A 17863-nucleotide genomic window follows, 5' to 3' on the forward strand; every position below is an offset into this window, starting at 1 on the left:
TGATATTTTTTTAAAATGCCTTGTCGTTCACTCTTAACTATCATTTAAGTGATTTAAGTATTTTTATTCCAAGACGATTCGAAAATTTTATAAAAAATTTTTAAATGGGAAATGATTCAAAATTTTGCTATTTTTAACACACAAAATCCGATGATAGTTAGTTGAATTTAATTTAAACGACTCATAATTCAATTAAGTATACAGATCACTAGTCGATCAACAATGGAGATCATCACAGCTATATTTTGACGTTCGCATATCTAGAAAGAAGGGGAAAAAGAAGAGTTTAATCTTTATGTGAAGCAGTAGCTCATTGGATTGCACTTGCAGCATCTCTGCCACTTGGGCAGGGATTGGGAGTTATGAATGTTCAGCTGCACACAACTCCAGAGCTTGTTCGGCTTCTCTCAGAAAGAGGCGTGTGAGATGCTTCTGCCCTTTTCTATACACCACGCAAGACCGCCGTGTTCTGCTCATCGTTGTCATCGACTTCTCCTGTGTCGTGCTCGTCTTGGTTCTGTAATGTCCCAACAGAAAAGGTTGTGTGAGGTTTGGTGAAAATTATCATCCATAAGCCAATAATTTGTATCTTCCATCAAGCGGGAGTACAAGTGGCGAGTGTGTGTCATCAACCAGAGCTCCTAAGTGCTAAAAGAAAGAACTCTCTATTCAAAAAAATTGAGTGGCGAAATCTTGAATTCCAGAGGCAAATCATAGTCAAACTGATAAATGATATTTGAATGTGCTCGTATTTGATAATTAATACTTGAGGTGAATCGTGATGCAACTCGAAATAAGGTCAGCATACCTCTCAAAATCTTGAAGCTCTGTGACTGAGTTTGCGAGGATTTCATCATCACAGTCTTCTGTTCCGGATCCCTCCTCAAGTTCTGTCAACCTTGTAAACACAGGAGGAGAACAAATATAAGAAAATTTAGGCCCAAATTTGAGAATTTACAACTGCTAAGTGTATTCGTAATAGAAAATTACAAGAGATGATAATATGCTACTAAGAAAATCAAGAAAAAAAAGGTTGAAACTATTCAATCACGATTCCAACCCCAATTTTGACAACAATGATTTAAACCATAGTTAAAGCTCAAAAATGTAGAGTAAGATTTAGAGTACTTCATGCGGAGAAGTTCAACAAGCAGCTCCAACGCTCCATAATCCCCACATACTTCCCATACAGCTGCTTCAACATCTTTATCAGATGGTTGTCTCTCCTCTCCAGCCGTGCCAAGCTACCAACGGAAAAGAGGAAATGGAATCAAAGGGTAATAGAAACCAATGATTTATTTTTCAAATCAAAATATCCAAAATTATTAGGTTTTCAAATCTATTTTTGATTTTAAATAAAAAGTTAAAATTTAAGTTTCTCTCCCTCTTTCTGTTTCTCTAAAACGGTCAAAAGGGAACATAGACTAAGGAATACTTTCCTTGTCCTTTTTCTACAGATTTTTCTCGTCCACCTCTACGCTCTTTCTGTCCCCAGTTAATTGCACAACACCAAGAAACCAAAGAGTTTCCGCCATTATATCATTACCTCTTCTAGTAACGAAGTAACTTGCCTAAGCTCATGCTCTTGCATTGCAATCGTCCGTAAAGCCACAAGAAACTCTTGAGGAAAAACTAATTTGCTCAAATATGAAGGAACTTTACGCTCTCCGCTCCAACTATAGTTATAGGTCTGGCCAGCCAGACTTTTTGAACTGTCTTGACATTTTTCACTGAAGAAACCATGATCAAGTAAACTTTTCGGTAGGAGACATCTAAGTTCAACTTTCTGCAGGTAAGAACAAAATCGTAAGCAAATCAGAAGATACACCAGACAACAAGGGAATAAAATTTGCTACATTTTCTTGATAGCTTGTGAAGAAATTTAACAAAAAAAATTGGAGAGATTGAATCCAATAATTTGCCAACTTTTAGATACTGAACGTCCATTTATTTTTCCCAAAAATAAAACATATTTTATTAAAATCTTAATAACAACTGGCATGACTCAAGCTAGGAAGCCAGTAGCGATTCCAAAACATGAAGATTATGGCTCCTCTAAGATACAGCATGAGTAGTCACAAGTATCAGAGATTATGTAATCATGATTTGTAACTAATGAAGTGGAATAAGGCAGTTTAAACTAAGGGTGGTTTCCTAGTTGTCATTCATAAGAAAGCTATTCATAACCTGCATTCTAGGAAATTTACATCGGATCTCGAATACCTGAGCTTCTATAAGCCCTGCTTTGATACTTGATAATGGAACATTATGTAATGCTTCCATGGGATAATGGACCTGAAAGCATAAACGAGCAAAAATGATGTGTCTATGGAAAAATGTGTTAAAACGCAACAGCATTATTAAATAAATAAAGTAAACGGCATGGAGAAGTTTGACAAGAGAATAAGTAACTTGGATAAGATTTAGCTGCATAATATACTAATAAATTTTCTATACCATGAGAAAGTCATCTGGGTTGTTGTCAAGAACAAATCCATAAAGATACAACAGTTCCTGCAAGTAAACAACAATGCTGACTAAACTATAAATTTGCTAGTTTGCATATAAAAGGAAAGAAATTGATTCAGTAAAGTCAGAACAGAAGATTGTTCAATCTGATTAAAAAGCCACTGTATTCTAACTTTTAACATTTTCATTCAAGAAAAAGTTTTAAACACATACACAGCACATGAGACACATGAATGAACATGTTCAAAATCAAGTGGAACAGATAAAGTTGAGGTGTAAGATATAAAAGGAGACCACAAAAAGTCTAGCTAAGATAATTGAAAGCGATTTAAGAGAATAGTAGTAATGGAAAAGACAATTTCATATAGTTGTATCTAACATGGCATCAAACAGATAAAGCATTACCTTGTTGCCTAACAGAAACTATTTACCTCATTGCCTTTGTTACCATAGCTGATGCATATCTCTTTCCCATCTTCAAAGTTCTGCTGATCAGCTTTGGCAAAGACCGAGAAAATTAAATAATGATCAGATGTCAATGTGCATGTCAAATAGACAAATGCTGGGCTGGATATTAGTTATTACCAACTTGTGAAAGAAATATAAAATTTTCTAATGCATTATGGTTTGCACACCCAGATTGCGAAAAAAAAACAAATCTCAGTTAGTAAGCAAGGAGAAAGAGAGCAAATTAACTTTAAATATTACAAAATTACTAAGACAAAAATTTAACGGAGCTTTAATAGCTATATTAGCATATAAATGGCACTTTACCAAGTGTGAGATACATTGAGGCAGGAATTCCAGTCACATCTCCAGTGGAATCAACCTCCCATGTTGCATCTGCCTTCAAACCTGAAAGGAGACAATATTCACACGTGAAACAATTAAGCAGAAAAATGTGCAAAGGTTGCCATCATACTAATTTTGCAGCATTGAACAAGAGTATAATAATAATACAAGTGTGTAAATAACTTGAAAAAACCACAGCAATAAAAACTCTCCCAATGTTATGGTAGTCTTGTGCAATTCATAGTTTATACTATGCAACCATTTGGAAAATAACTAAGGTTAACAAACAAGAAAGTAAACTCTAGTATATGTTGTAAGCAGTGAATGCAGTGAAGTGTTCATAAAATCTATTCACAGAGATCATTATGCTTGACTTCAGAACACTGATAGAATTTAGGATTTTCACATACCATGGTTGCAAAAATCAATTCCAGGAATAAGCCCCTCTACCCAGACAGTCTCTGAACCTTTATTTTTTGAAGTTTCATCAGCCTTGTCGTGATCCTTAACACCATCTAACATAAGCACCCCCTGTAGTGAAATACAAAAAAAAAAAGTACATAATAACTGCACATTCTTTTCCTAGAGCATAAAATGGATTAGAAGCAACTAACACCTCAGTTTTCCCATTCTGCTCATGGACAGATGTTTTACCAGGAATTTCAGATGGATTAGTACCCACTTCACTGCTATTAAGTGAAGAATTATTGCCTAGCACCTTGACTGGCTCAGGAAATACATAAGAATGAGGAAATGGAATGTTCAGAGCCCTAGTCCAGAATATGGAATTTGCCCTGTACTTTAGCGACAACATAAAAATGTTTTAAGTCCGAGTATAAAAAAAAAATAGTGACATCATATAAGAATCTTAAAATGCATACCAAAGGAAATCTTCAAATCGCACTTCGGTAGCTCTGCCAAAAAGTTCAAAGGATACTGAACATTAGAACTATGCGAAGTCAAATCACAGAAAGAAATTCAAAGAACAAAGCCAAAAGATAATACTAAAATTTTGACACAGCTTTTAGGCATCCCTAGTTAATCTGGCAAAAATATAAACCACAATTTTGTGTGGATATTTTAGTAGAGAGCACATATGTTCAATAGAAAGAAACTACTGTTAGTGGCCAATTGATATCATTATTATGATTAAAAAATTCATATAACAAAAACTTTACTGAAAGAAGAATAAGAGATGGAAACCAGAAGTGGCTAACAAGAAGAAACAGAGAACCTATTAACTACATTTGACCATATAAGCATCTTATCCATGAAATTTATAGAAGTTTAAGACTCCAAAGTCAAATCAATGCAATAATCAAAATATTTTATGCGTTTTCAAGATTCATCTAAAAACTATTGCCATAATTGTAGCAAAAAAAAAAGGTGATTACGCTCACGAAAATTATTGCCATAGTGTAGCATACAGAGAAGGTTTAGGAAGAAGAGAGGCATTGAATAGTTACCAAGTTGAGCTTTGAACTTTGAATAAAATTGAGGGCATCTATAATAATTATGAGTATGCACCATATATACATGTATTTGGTTGAGTACAATAGTATAATCTCAAGTCTTGAGTACTATACGAGTACTATGTAAATCTTGCATGCTTCAAAAATCTACTGAAGGAAAGTCTAACTTTTTTCCAATTCAAACCGTCTAACCCACCTATCAAAACCTTCGTCACAATGCAAAAGCTCTTCAACTAGGCTTCGGACCTTGTCATTAAATAATGCTAGCAATTGTTTCCTCTGCAGTCAAAGAAACAGTCCTATATAACCAAGAAATCTGAATTCTAATTTCTAGAAATTTAATGACGTGTATAACATTCAAGTACCTGGACCAATGTGGCTCGGTGCAAGGCTGTCCCTCCCAATTCAGCAAGCTCATCTTCTGAGAACCATAGAGTACTCCCAAAGGTGCTAGGAAGCAAGTCAAAAAACCTGCAATGGAACCTAAATCAGGCAACAAAAGCCACATACACACTGAGAAAACACATGCTACTTTATCTCGTCTTATGTAGAAATTCACTACGAACATGTTTTTCCAAATACGAAAAGAATATCAATAACAGAAAAGGTGGATTATTTTCAGTTAAAAAAAGTCAATTTTTTAATGATAGATTGAGTCCTCACGGCTTCCAAACTGAGTTCGGACGCAATCGCTCCACCACCAAAAACACCATCATCAGAAAACGGTCATCGACGTCGCCTTCCTTGAACAAGGCCCTACATCGAGGACCCACGAATTGGTCCTGGAGCACTCTCATGGGCGTGATGGCCAAATCAAGCGGAACAACCATGACGATACCTGCACATTCGTTTCAGATCAGAATCCCTACACAAGTTCGCTTAAACCCTAGATGAGAACTCGAGATTATTACCATCACCATTATTGCCAGAGGTGGAGTATATACCGAAGCCCTTCTCGGGTCCGCAGTAACGGATACTACAGCCTCGCAGCTCTCCTCCGTTGGCCTACCATTCGATTGCAAAACGAGATCTTTTACAAAACATTAAGCTAGAGAAAGAAAGAAAGAGAGGGGAGGGAAAGACCTGTAGCCATTGGAGGAAGTAGCTGAGCTTAGCTTCTTGTTCTTGGGGACCAGAAGAAGCGACGATGGTTCCATTTCCTCCCATGGAGCTTTGGCGGCGAAAAAGGTTTTTCCCCTCCTGGTCTTTAGCAGAGTATTGGGACACGATAAACAACGCGATTCGTGCAGGGACGCGGCACACACAAATCACTAACTCTTTAGAAACCCGCAACCCAATCAAATTAGACCCGAAAATATTTCAACAATTTTTTTTTAATTAGTAAGATCTTTGAATTGAAACGAAGTCAAAGTTTCAAGTGAAGGTTCCAACTTTGAATCCGACTCATAAGTTGTCAGATCGCTCAAACCATATTTGATGCAACATCTCAGAAGAATTCTTGTCAGATCAACAATACAAAATGCCACTAAAATTGAACAATCTCTCAACATCTAGAGGTTGAACATCACCGCGAGCACTGACTTAGAATGCTTGACGTCAATTTTCCCACTTCTGGGGAACGCGATGCATACTGTAAGTAGTATCTTTATATCGGAAGAGTAAGAGAAAAGGGCAAAACTTGAATCATACATCCATGGATGAACTAGACGAGATTAAGAACCCTACGAGGAAACCTAACCTGGAGACAGTGAACATCACTGCCGCAAATGCCGACGGCCTTCATCATCACACGAACACCACGTGGCGGCAGATAGAAAGGTTGGATCTCCAGGGTCGATGGACGCCAACTTCGCCGCCATGTTCTCTTCTGCCTTCGCCGCATCTCCGCTTCATTCGCCGCCCTTCCCCAATGAAGGAAGAGGAAGATGTGGAGATTGATGACCGGAATAGTAGAAAAGCACAAAAAGGAAGCGAGAGCAGAGTGATGCTATAGGTTTTAAGAATGGTTAAGAATACGATTCAAGTAAACATGCAAAATTCCAAATATAAAGCGAAGTTATAACAGAATTAGAACTATAAATGAATATTAATTAGAAGACGAAACAACATGTTTGGAGTATCCAAATACAATATGAAAGCCATTAGCAGTCCCAGCCACAGAATTGGGGTTGAAACAACTATGCATCTTTCAATTCCTGTGAAAAACTAAAGACTATTCCCAGCTACAAAATTGGGATTGAAACAACTGTATCTTTCAATTCCTCTGGAAGAAGTTATTCCTGCCTCCACCTCCACGACCTCTTCCGCCACGATTGCTGCCACCTCTACCACTGGAGAATCCACCACCACGTTGTCCACCATGGAAACCACCACCTCCACGACCGAACCTTCCTCGCCCTGAGTTGGGGCCTTTGTGATACCTATCTTGCAGTGGAGGCAATGTTTCCAGGACCTCGACAGTGAAAGTGCCAGCCTTGTCTTGAACTGCATGAGAAAGAGGAAAATGTTGGGAATAAACACTAAAAAGTGAACACGCCTATATCCATCACCGGATGCATTCCGGCAAAGCAAAATTTATTTCACCCGCCGAAGCAGCTTCGGCAAGGTTTTCTTTGCCTCATCTAGTGGAAGGGTACAAAAACCTTTACCTTCGAGAAATTCATTGACATCATCAGCAGGCACATCAAACACTACGCCGTAACTATCGGCAGTGATCGAGACGCTTTCGAGATTTTGGACCTTCTCTTGGGGCAAATATCTTCCTAAGACGCTGAAAACAAATCTGACAAAATCCATGATAACAAGGAGGTTAGAAATGCATTTGATCTAACAAATTCGTATGTAATGATAGCTCAACAGTTGACTGTGCAATGGCTCAATCTAGAGCCCTCCCTAGTTTCAGTAATCAAACTTTTGGCCATTGAATTCAAAAGGGGAAAAACATAAACAAACGTTCAGCACCCACGATGGTGAATAGATAGTGTTTCCTGTCTGAAGATGCAAAGTCACGTAGTTCTCCAAAGATGAAAGCAGTGACCTCTTTTTTATATCCAAGAACCCCTGCAATAGATACAAACATTAAAATGGAAGTTACTCGTATCGCACAAAGATTCTATCATTTCGACAAGCAAGATGTGTAATCTATCACTTCGACAAGCAAGATGTGTAACTTACAGCAGCCTTAGCAAGTGCTTTTGCTAGCAAATCTACAGCCGGTAATCCTGAAGAGTTCAAGAGTTCCTCTGCTTGTGAACGAAAAACTGGAATAACACTGCATTATAAGCAACCTCATAGTTAGATGACGCTTAATATTACCTACCCAAAAAACCATTGAAAAACAAGGAAAGATATAGCAGCTTACCTGTCGGAGACACTTGAAATGGCATTGGCTGCTTCAGATCCAACTGATTCAGCAATATCGGCAGGCTGAGGGGCAGATATGTGCTCAAACTTTACACCTGACTCTCTTTCAATTCTGGAAACACTAAACTTATATTTCGGTTCATAAAGCAGAATTGCAACACCAGTATTGCCTGAAAGAGACATTTCTTAGCACACTTTGTCACAAAAAAAGAACTCAAACAATCAACAAGGTGAAGCTTTGAAAAAGATTACCAGCCCTTCCAGTTCGCCCAGACCGATGAATGTAAGCTTCAACATCACGTGGGGGCTCGCACTGAAAAAGTAATTAATTTCAAAAAATGCATTTCTATTAACAAAGTCAAATATACTAAATGGTAAGTGGTTTCAGGAGATGATCAACCGCACCTGTATAATCAATTGCACGTCGTTGATGTCAAGCCCACGTGCTGCAACATTTGTTGCAACCAAAACCAAAAACTTGCCTGACCTAAATCCTGTTAGAATGACCTGCATAACATCAAATTCAAGATATTAATGAATGACTTTCATGTAGACACTATATGGTTATGAAAAAGTGATGTGCTATCGTAAAGGGCATACTTCTCGCTGCTGTTGCATTACATCTCCATGCAATGCTCTTGACCCAGGTAATAATCCAGCAAGCTCAGATGCAGATTCTTTTGTCTCAGTGAAAATAATGGTTCGCCCACCACTGTGAATAGATAAACAATGTCCTTTAGAAACCAGATCATAACAAAGAAAATGAATTAAACAAAAAGGTGAAACCATAAAATTACCAACCTGCTATAGCAACGGATAATATCAGGAAGAATTTGTTGTCTTGTTGATTTTAAACAAGGAAGAGCAAGATGTCGAACACTGGCACTAGCCTTCAGTTTCTCATTGCCAACAAGATCAGCTGTTTTCTTATCTGCCTTTAGAAATCTTGCTGAAATCTGGGAGCAATGGAAAAGGTATCATGCCGAAGAATATGGAAGGTTAAAGAAGCATTTACAACCAAGTAATAATCATTAACATTAGGCAAGAAAATTAGGCACTAATTTCTAACAGTGATAATGAGCTGATAAGATGGTTCACAATTATAGAAATGCAAACATGCAGCAAGGCATGCCACAATATTTGCAAAATGGCTTATGTCCCTGTGCAAAATTACACAAAACAGAGAAAACATTATTATGAATCTATACCTCTTTCACCCAATCAGGCAAGGTAGCACTGAAGAGAAGTGTTTGAACTTTGCTAGCATCCTCAACTTTACCTGCAAAACATGAAAACAAAAACCTTCAGTAAATATTATGTGAAGCATGAGATTTACTAGGTGAAGCATACTTCAGAAATGAAAGTAACATATATTACAACTGGATCAAACTAATCAATAATTAGGGAAGGCCTAACACAGAACATCAACTATTAAATGTATCTCTGAGATCCTTTTTCCACACACAAACGAAAGAGAATTGTTGAAAAGCAGTGAAAACTACTCATACCGAGAATTAGTTCAACATCCTCCACAAAACCCATTCTCAACATTTCATCTGCTTCATCAAGGACACGGAAGCTTAAAGCTCTCAAGTCAAGAGTTCCTCTCTCTAGATGATCCTGTAAAAAAGACAGGAAATAAAAAACTTACTTCACTGAGCAGAAGAATTTATGAACATCTAGTAAAAAGGCTTACTTTCACACGTCCTGGAGTTCCAACTACAATATCAACCCCTCTCTTTATGGACAATTCTTGAGCACGGAAAGGAGCTCCACCATACACACAACATGAAGATAACCCTACTGCGCCACCATAGACTTCAAAGTCTGAGTGTACCTGGATTTATTGTAAGGATAATCAAAACCAATCAAGTTATAGGATAAAGAATCATGGAAATTTGCATGGTAAAGATAGTAAATAAAGCTTAAATTTGGAATACCTGAACTGCAAGCTCTCGAGTTGGAAGTAGTACCAAAACACTTGGAGGTCTTCCGTAGCCAGTCTTCCTTGAAGCCTTGATCCTTCCATTTATCAATGACTCCAACATAGGCAAAACAAAAGCCAACGTTTTTCCCTATAATTATGGACATACAAAAGAATTACTATCATATCCAGTACAGCCCGTAAATGTCAGGAAGAGCAACAATTGAGAGCTCAATAACAGATAAGCTCAAACAAACATAAAGGTTGATGACAGTAACAGAAACTATATGGTATTGCCACCTGGTTGGCACTATTAAGAGCATGAACTAGAACAGCTAGATAACGGGCAATGCAAAGAATAAAAAGTAAGACAACACCAACCTGACCAGTCCGCGCACGACCTACTAAATCAAACCCATCGAGTATTAGATCGAAAGTCATGGCCTGGATGGGAAACAGGGCCTTTATGCCCCTCGAATTTAAGGTCTCCACCAAGGTCTTCGAGATCCTAAAATTGGACAAGGCATTCGGGTCGTCCACATCGCTACCGCTCTCAGGCTCATCCGTCTCCTCGCCCTTTAGCTTTTTGACTGCCAGATCATTAGCTTCCGGCTTTTTCTTCTTCTTCTCAGGAACCTCCGGCGAGGAATCAGACACGATGTCGCTCTTATCCTCCTCGTCGGCTTTCCTCTTCTTGCTCTTCTTGCTCTTCATTTTACCTCTGTCCTCCTGCTCTAAGGGGGAGCTTTGCTCCTTCGCCTTCTTATGCTTCGATTTCTTGAGCCCCTCGGAGGAAAGAGGGTCGGAGAGGAGAGAAGGCATGTCTCAGCTGGGAGAGAGGCGGCGGGAGCTTTGCGGCAATTGAACGCTCAGAGGCGGCAGCAACCTCTGGAATTTATAGTGCTCGGTTGCCAGAGAAAACCCTAACGGACCGAAACCGAATCTATAGAATATAATTCTTTAAAAAGAAATGGGAAAAACAACGAACTTATTCCTTTTAATAATATAACAGCTGTTATAAAAAAAATACGTGTGAATTTTTCTCTGATTCATTATGATAAATTTAAAATTCTGAACTTTTATTAATTTTATTATTTTTGAGTGCTTTATCACGATTATTTTTATATATATTTATATGGTATATCTTTATAAATACAAATTATGTAAAATTTTTTAAAAAATTGAACAACAAACCTAATTGTAAATTTATCTCAACAAATATCGAACCAGCATCTCCACCTTTGCCTAAGGTGAATTGCCATACAGCAAGTCATAATCGCTATGAAATCAGTATAATTATAAATTTATTTCTGCAACTAAACGTAGGAATGCTTATTCCATACGAATCAAATGCGCCATTATTATATTCTTGAAAGGAACACACGAATAAATTGAATCTTCTTTAGGCAGCATCGGTCGAACAGTCAGAGTACGCAACTACACATGTTACATCTTCTTGGCAATGTTTCGCATAAGCCCTCTCTATTGAATAAAAACGCAGGCCAGACCTGGAGAGTTAAGTATGGAAGACTTTGTGCACTTGCGAAATTTAATTGCAAGACGGTCATTGTCTGCCGCATGGAAGGAAGGAAGGAGTAAGCAGGACTTAGAATAAGCAAACTTAAAACTTGCACAGCTTATAAAAATCATATTTTTTTTTATAATACGAATGCTAACGGTAAGCTATCCATTGATAGTAAATCAATTTAGGATTACAAAAACAGTGAGTAAGAGGAAATTAGGCTAACAGCATTTAGGAGTTGATAGAACACCATTCTGTGGACCTAAAGAAGGGATGTCAGAGGATCATGTTAGACATAATTTGATGAAGAATTTGGATTACCAACTACATCTTCTAATTAAACTAACAGTGCAGCAGTGAGAAGAGTTCCCATCCCCATACCTAAACCGGCATGAATCGCGAGAGGGGAACCGGACTTGGCCGGACCTGAATCGAACCCGGAATCTGAACCTGAGCGTGAGCCGGACGATCCTCTAGTGGCCGGAGCGGGCGCCGGGCTGCCGGACGAGGTGGAGGTGGCAGGGTGCACCATGACTCGCACGATGAGGCGTTGCCCGGCCTCGCAGTGCCCCTGCGAGCCGCTGATGAAGTAGAAGAAGCCGTAGCGATCGAAGCGGAAGGTGGTGTTTCCATTGTCGAAGAAGACAAGTGGATCTGCTGCGCTGCACTTGCCATAGGCCTCCCGGTCGACCACCGCCACCGAGTCGTTCTTGTATTTGAAATCTATAACAACAAAGAAGAAAATACAGATTAAGCAATGGAATCGTTTGGATCTATGAGATGAAGCAGGGGATGTCTTCCCCTTTCCAATCAAATAGTATTCAAATTGGTAATGAATTGGGATGGGAAAAAAAATCTGGATAAAAAAATTGACTTCCTACAGACTCATCGTACTCCAAATCTGGAAAGGGAAAGAAAAGCAGATTAAACAATCGAATCACTGCTTTGCACTCTCCGTAGGCCTCCCGGTTGACCATCGCCACTGAGTCGTTCTTATATTTGAAATCTAGAACGATAAAGAGGAAAATACAGATTAAACTATCGAATCATTTGGATCTCTGAGATGAAGCAGGGGATGTAAAGCCTTTTCCGAACAAATAGTATTCAAAATGGATAAATTGGGATGAGAAAAAAGATATCTGGATAAAAAAATCGTGTCTTACAGAACTTATCATACTCGCAATCTGGAAAGGGAAAGAAAAACAGGTCAAACAATCGAATCATTTGGATCTCTGAGATGAATCGGGAGTTTTCTTCACCTTTTCTCTCATACTTTATGCAAATTGGTGATTAATCGAGAGGGAAGCAAAAGTTTCCGGATTCAAATAATTTAGTCATTACAGGAAACAACATGTTTGAAATCTATAAGATTATCTTAAAAAATCTAACTACAGAGATCATTTGGATCTCTGAGATGAATAGCGAGATCCCTTTCTGTCAAATCGTATTCCAATTGGTGATAAACTGAGATTGGAACTAAAATTTTTGGATCAAACAATCGAAGCTATTACAAAAACCATCGCATTTGGAACTACAATAAAAGACATCAAACTATCTAATCAAAGAATATCTGAGATGGATCGGGACACCTTGGAACTAGAAATGAATTAACTCACAGAGGGAATCTCCGACGTGGAAGCGCTCTCGCATCGCCCAGCGATTGTAGTACTCAGGCTCTTCGACGGCGGCAGGGATGACCCAGCCGCGGGGGCCGCCAACGTGGAACTCGAGGCCGGACACCGAGAGAAGGGAGGAAATCGAGAGTAGGAGGAGGAAGGAGAGGCGAGCGAGATCTGCCATTTCGGAGTTGGAGTCGTCTTCTTCGTCTTGCCAAGCGAGATCGCCATTCGCCGAGACGGTTCGAAATTTAAAAAGGCGAGGGAGGGGAGTCGGCGGTTGAGTTCGTTACGGGCTTCGGCTTCCGCTACACTACGTAGCCACGTGGCGACTTGAGATTGGAGCAGGGAAACATGGCTAGCTGTCGAGGTCGTGTTTTGAATTTTTTGTTAAAGCCCTAAATTTACGTTACTACGGTCTCGATCTGTAGTAACTTACGTTTACTTGGACAGAGAGAAGAGGAGAGCGTCAATCTCAAATTTTGAGATGCTATTTCTTGTTTACCTTAAATCCAGATAGAAAAGTCAATTTTTATCTTTGTTAAAAAAAGAAAAACCCAATTCAGCCCCATAAAACGTCATAAATTTTTTTAAACATAGTAAATTTCTCAAACTCTCAAATGTACGGTGCCCTGATTGAGATTTGAACTTTGGTTGAAAACCGTCCTGACAAATAATTGATAGGAAAAAAACACAATTCTCCAAAGATTAAGCACAACGCTTGATATCACAATACTAAATATAAGTTTTTGTGCTCTGGTATGTGGGAAGAACACGAACTAATTTACTCAAATATTCTAGATTTCACATCAGACACAGGATTTATAATTAAAAAAAAACAAGGAAAAAGAGAGAGAGAGGAAGAGAAATTAAGATAGTTCAGATAGCAGACGGTCACATTTCTCTTCCAAGATTTTCACAGCTTCAATGAATAACTCTTCTGGTGACAAAGCTCCAGTAGATTCGATAGTAACTGCCAGAAGCAAGGCATGATAAGTTGGATGAAAACACTGATAAAAAGTTGGTCCGAAAACAGTGCATCTTCATGGAAGAATAGTGTAGTGTGTGACTTGCAAAGCTTGTTAGTTATTACATAATTTCCAATGCTACAACAAACTGGAGATGCTAAGCGAAAGACTTACAGATAAAGTGATGTTTAACACGACCCAGTTCCACCAGTTCTTCGTTTACCCCGCGGATACATTCTCTGCATAATGTGCAAGCGCGAGGGTTGGCTACGACTGCCTTCTTGTCACCTGCACACAAGTAGAGTAATCGACATGAATCAAATGACATTAATGTATTGCAACCTACTGAAACCTTCTTCTCCGAGCAATAATTAGAAGCATAATTAAAAAAAAGAAATTTAAATGGTTCTGTTACCCTATTAAGTGAAAAGAACACAGAGCTATACTGCAAAGAATAGAAAAAAACTTGTATCTTGGTAATTCGAAGAGAAGTGGGTTTATGGGAGAGGGAATTGTTTCCAAACAACTATAACAATTTATAAAGTTAAGAGATTGAAACAAGACAACAGAAGCAACTTAAGTAACATATACTATTTAAAAAAGAAAAGTTAACCTATTTTTGCAATAAATTTGCTGAAGGCAGGAGTCATTGGAAAACTGTTATTCGACAACAATTTGAAGGTGGACAATGGCCTTAACATTGTTATGGTACACTAGATGCCAAAGAAAATAGCTTAATACCAAATAAATCCCTAGTTGGTAGATGGCTTTGATGAGCGAGTCTAAATTTAATGCTGCAGAAGTAAATTAAAAAAATAACAACAAAAGCTTATCTGCAGCTGAAAAAAAAAACAAGGAGATGAGAAAAACAAGAGTTCGAAGTATTCAAGATTGAGGTGAGGTGCCTATGGATGTTCTGGATTTTAGCCTTTTCTATAGTTTCTTCTATGCAACAATTCTAGCATATCTTAGCAATGAATGAAAATAACTAAAATCTTCTTGAGCACTCTTTAACGTGATAAACTAAAACCAATAAAAGCAATCCATATAGACAATAGGTGAACTAATATGCCAGTCATATCAACATATAGGAGTGAAACATGTAGAAGAAAGGGGAACAAAATTTACTAACCGTGTCCTAGGTCTTCGATATCAAAAACATTGACAGGGCATTTATTTACAAGCTTTTCAGCATCTTGGCCTTTTACTTCTGTCAATAGTACAACCTAATAGGAAATATATCTTAATAAGCATGACCTTACCACCAATGCAACTTAAAAATAACAGACTTCAAATTTCACCTCAGGGAGCATCCGATACCATGCTGAAGCCACAGGAGACCACTTAGCATGAACTTTGCCAATGCCTTTGACAGCATGTGCTTCAAGCTCAATTGCCTGGCAGCAAAGTGTTCTTAGAAATGAGGAAATATTGTTTATATAAAGCAATGCAATTGTTGCTTATTTGCTACTTTGCCATTTCACCCAACTATTTGTTCACCATTTATGAATGTTATCCAATACACTAACATTCACAACATTCAGTACACCATTCATGAATAGAGTTTTTTTGTTTCTCCTTACCATTCATAAATGTAATTATTATTAATCCATTCAACTTGTTTAATTATATAACCCAATTGTCAAATTGAAACATACAATATACCATATTCATAAAATTTTGAAACATATAACATATCATATTCATAAAATTTCTCTTATATTAAATGTAAATGTAAAAAGAGATAGAAACAATTATTGGTTCCGCAATCAGACAAATTTAGAACACAAAATCGAATCACAATATTATAATTAGTATCAAAAAGTATCACATTTTCATGTAATTCCTTTTACATAACCACGATATAATGTAATAAGTTTAAAAGTAAAAATTTACTGTAAAAAAGAAGGCTGTCTGCCATCCCACAAAATGGAAACAATACCTGTCCTGGCCCTAGTTTCGCAATAATGATATCATCGTGCTTTACTCCTAGTGGTTTCTTTGATATTTCCGGCAAAGAATCTTGGCTACAGCTGAATGAGGTATAACTTTTCACTTTTGCAGATTTGTCAAGAGTAGCCATTTCAAGCTCACTGCCATTTGGTAGCCATTTCAATTGACTTGTCTTAACTGGTAAATCAAGACAGAGTGTAGGGTTAGCACAAAAGTTTAAAATGACCATCAAGATAAGTAAAGCATCTAAGCACCTGGGCACAGACAGTCATGAAAGTATAAGAACACAGTGCAAAATGAAAGATAACAAGGAAATAAACAGAATTGAAATCCAAAGAAAAAGATTGACAGCAGACTATGAAAGCATCATGAACTTAATCTGTGAAGAGAGAATATGCAAGCAGGGATTCAGTAGCAAGTATTCATGAAATGCTTGATTATGAGAATTTATTGCAATGCAATGCAAACTCATATGATAAAAAAAAAAAATCCTTCAACTACAATATGATTAATGATTTGAGACAACTTTACCTGTATTGCGGGGACTATCCTTTTTGCACGATACTTCCAGCTTATAGACAATAGTATTCCGTTCATTTGGCACATCATTTTCTGCAAATATAATCCATCCAGAAGCATTAAGCGAGTTTATATCTCACTAATTTTTTTTTAAAAAAAAATATCTACAGACCTGACAAGTACTCAAATAGTCTCGGGTCAGCATCAAGCGGAATAAGGCCAAGTCTGTGGGATAGCACCTCATCTGCTATTAGAGATGTGTTATTTACCATGAGTACCTTCTCGATAGCCATAGTAGGGATCTGAAAAAAGGGAATTGAAAACAACCATTAAACTTTCAGAATGAACATTACGTTTAGTACAACCATAAAATATAGACCAGAAAGCAAATAACACTTGGTTGCATGTCTAAATTGCAATGAAAACTTAAAAAAAGGTTATAGTTTCTTCATAAATTTGAAAGTGCCAACAATATTAGGATCAAGATATCACTATACCTCAGCAATGAGAATCCTCCGGAATGCATTTGCCAATGAAGCGTCAATGCCAATCATATCAAATTCAATCTCGTCCTCACTCAGCCTGACAATTTCAACCTTAAAGTTTTTGGAGAATTTTTCTAGTCCCATACTGTTGTCCACTCCCATCAATGAATACGCACCAGAGTAGTGAACAGCATCTGTCTTCATATGTCTCACAATAAAAAAGAAATCAACGATACAGCCATAATACATCACCAAAAAATAATGCACAAAGAAACAAAAAACCCAATTTTGTCTCTTGAGCAAGAAAACCATTATCTATTCGGTAAATTTATCTTCTTAAAGGATGATTCAGGTGAGAGGATTACACAATTATTGTTTTCTTAAGCGTTCAAATATACGTATAAGGCAGGAAAAAATCGACACAAATTAGACGCTAAGGGAAGCCTTACATGGATCGGGGCATCAGCATTGCAAGTGACGCGAGTCCGCTGGCGATTAAGGTGCTCCGGGAGCTGCCCCATCGGGACATCCGGCATATCCAGAGCCGACACCTTCTTCGACATCTCTCCGACCAGACCACCACGACTCAGAGAGACGAGAAAAACGGAGAATCAAACGGCCGGTGAACTTGTTACTTTGTTAGGGTTTTAGGTTCTCGAGCGCCCAGGCCACGAGGGTTTTAGAGTTCATTTACTTCGCCGCCGTTGGATCGAGAATAAGAGGAGGAAAAAAAAGAAGATATCGGGTCGGGTATGACTCGGTCCGATCCGTGAACACCAATGGGCCTCGCAAGTAAAGTTGTCAATGTTATGTAGCCTG

At 38.0% G+C, this 17863-nt stretch overlaps 2 protein-coding genes across 5 annotated transcripts; both read right to left on the minus strand.

Annotated features, from left to right (window-relative positions):
• Nucleotides 1-157: 157 nt before the first annotated feature.
• LOC122018988 (DEAD-box ATP-dependent RNA helicase 7-like) lies at nt 158-10924 on the minus strand. Of its 4 annotated transcripts, none has more exons than XM_042576495.1 (28): nt 10363-10924; nt 9998-10132; nt 9754-9894; nt 9566-9677; nt 9266-9336; nt 8859-9013; nt 8658-8769; nt 8463-8564; nt 8310-8370; nt 8056-8227; nt 7869-7965; nt 7660-7754; nt 7343-7476; nt 6433-7178; nt 5817-6324; nt 5645-5738; nt 5397-5571; nt 5099-5204; nt 4930-5012; nt 4143-4175; nt 3672-4060; nt 2901-3324; nt 2458-2514; nt 2224-2295; nt 1547-1786; nt 1129-1244; nt 809-898; nt 158-517 (listed from the first exon to the last, which is right to left on the minus strand). In XM_042576495.1, the coding sequence occupies exons 1-14, from the start codon at nt 10801-10803 to the stop codon at nt 6949-6951; spliced, it is 2058 nt and encodes a 685-aa protein (XP_042432429.1). In that variant the 5' UTR covers nt 10804-10924; the 3' UTR covers nt 158-517; nt 809-898; nt 1129-1244; nt 1547-1786; nt 2224-2295; nt 2458-2514; nt 2901-3324; nt 3672-4060; nt 4143-4175; nt 4930-5012; nt 5099-5204; nt 5397-5571; nt 5645-5738; nt 5817-6324; nt 6433-6948. The 4 variants fall into 4 exon arrangements, with proteins under 4 accessions (XP_042432429.1, XP_042432428.1, XP_042432427.1 ...); XM_042576494.1 differs by having other exon boundaries at nt 5817-6337; XM_042576493.1 differs by having other exon boundaries at nt 5817-7178.
• A 2903-nt stretch (nt 10925-13827) lies between these two features.
• On the minus strand, nt 13828-17741 carry LOC122021949 (DNA-directed RNA polymerases I and III subunit rpac1-like). Its single transcript, XM_042580134.1, has 9 exons — nt 17494-17741; nt 17057-17242; nt 16732-16861; nt 16572-16652; nt 16030-16217; nt 15389-15484; nt 15220-15313; nt 14262-14375; nt 13828-14092 (listed from the first exon to the last, which is right to left on the minus strand). Exons 1-9 carry the CDS (start codon nt 17605-17607, stop codon nt 13989-13991), a joined length of 1107 nt encoding a protein of 368 aa, XP_042436068.1. The 5' UTR covers nt 17608-17741; the 3' UTR covers nt 13828-13988.
• Nucleotides 17742-17863: the final 122 nt, after the last annotated feature.

Source organism: Zingiber officinale, chromosome 9A, assembly GCF_018446385.1.
Source record: "Zingiber officinale cultivar Zhangliang chromosome 9A, Zo_v1.1, whole genome shotgun sequence".
NCBI lineage: Eukaryota > Viridiplantae > Streptophyta > Magnoliopsida > Zingiberales > Zingiberaceae > Zingiber > Zingiber officinale.

What these genes read in the sequence shown, in the direction of transcription:
- LOC122018988 (XM_042576495.1), bottom strand. Translation starts at nt 10,803, where the DNA reads ATGCCTTCTCTCCTCTCCGACCCTCTTTCCTCCGAGGGGCTCAAGAAA. An exon ending in TAATGCAACAGCAGCGAGAA is followed by an intron (nt 8,565 to 8,657) that starts GTATGCCCTTTA and finishes GATGTTATGCAG; the next exon opens with GTCATTCTAACAGGATTTAG. An exon ending in ATTTCAAGTGTCTCCGACAG is followed by an intron (nt 7,966 to 8,055) that starts GTAAGCTGCTAT and finishes CTTATAATGCAG; the next exon opens with TGTTATTCCAGTTTTTCGTT.
- LOC122021949 (XM_042580134.1), bottom strand. Translation starts at nt 17,607, where the DNA reads ATGTCGAAGAAGGTGTCGGCTCTGGATATGCCGGATGTCCCGATGGGG. An exon ending in ATGCTGATGCCCCGATCCAT is followed by an intron (nt 17,243 to 17,493) that starts GTAAGGCTTCCC and finishes AGACATATGAAG; the next exon opens with ACAGATGCTGTTCACTACTC. An exon ending in GGTATCGGATGCTCCCTGAG is followed by an intron (nt 15,314 to 15,388) that starts GTGAAATTTGAA and finishes ATTTCCTATTAG; the next exon opens with GTTGTACTATTGACAGAAGT.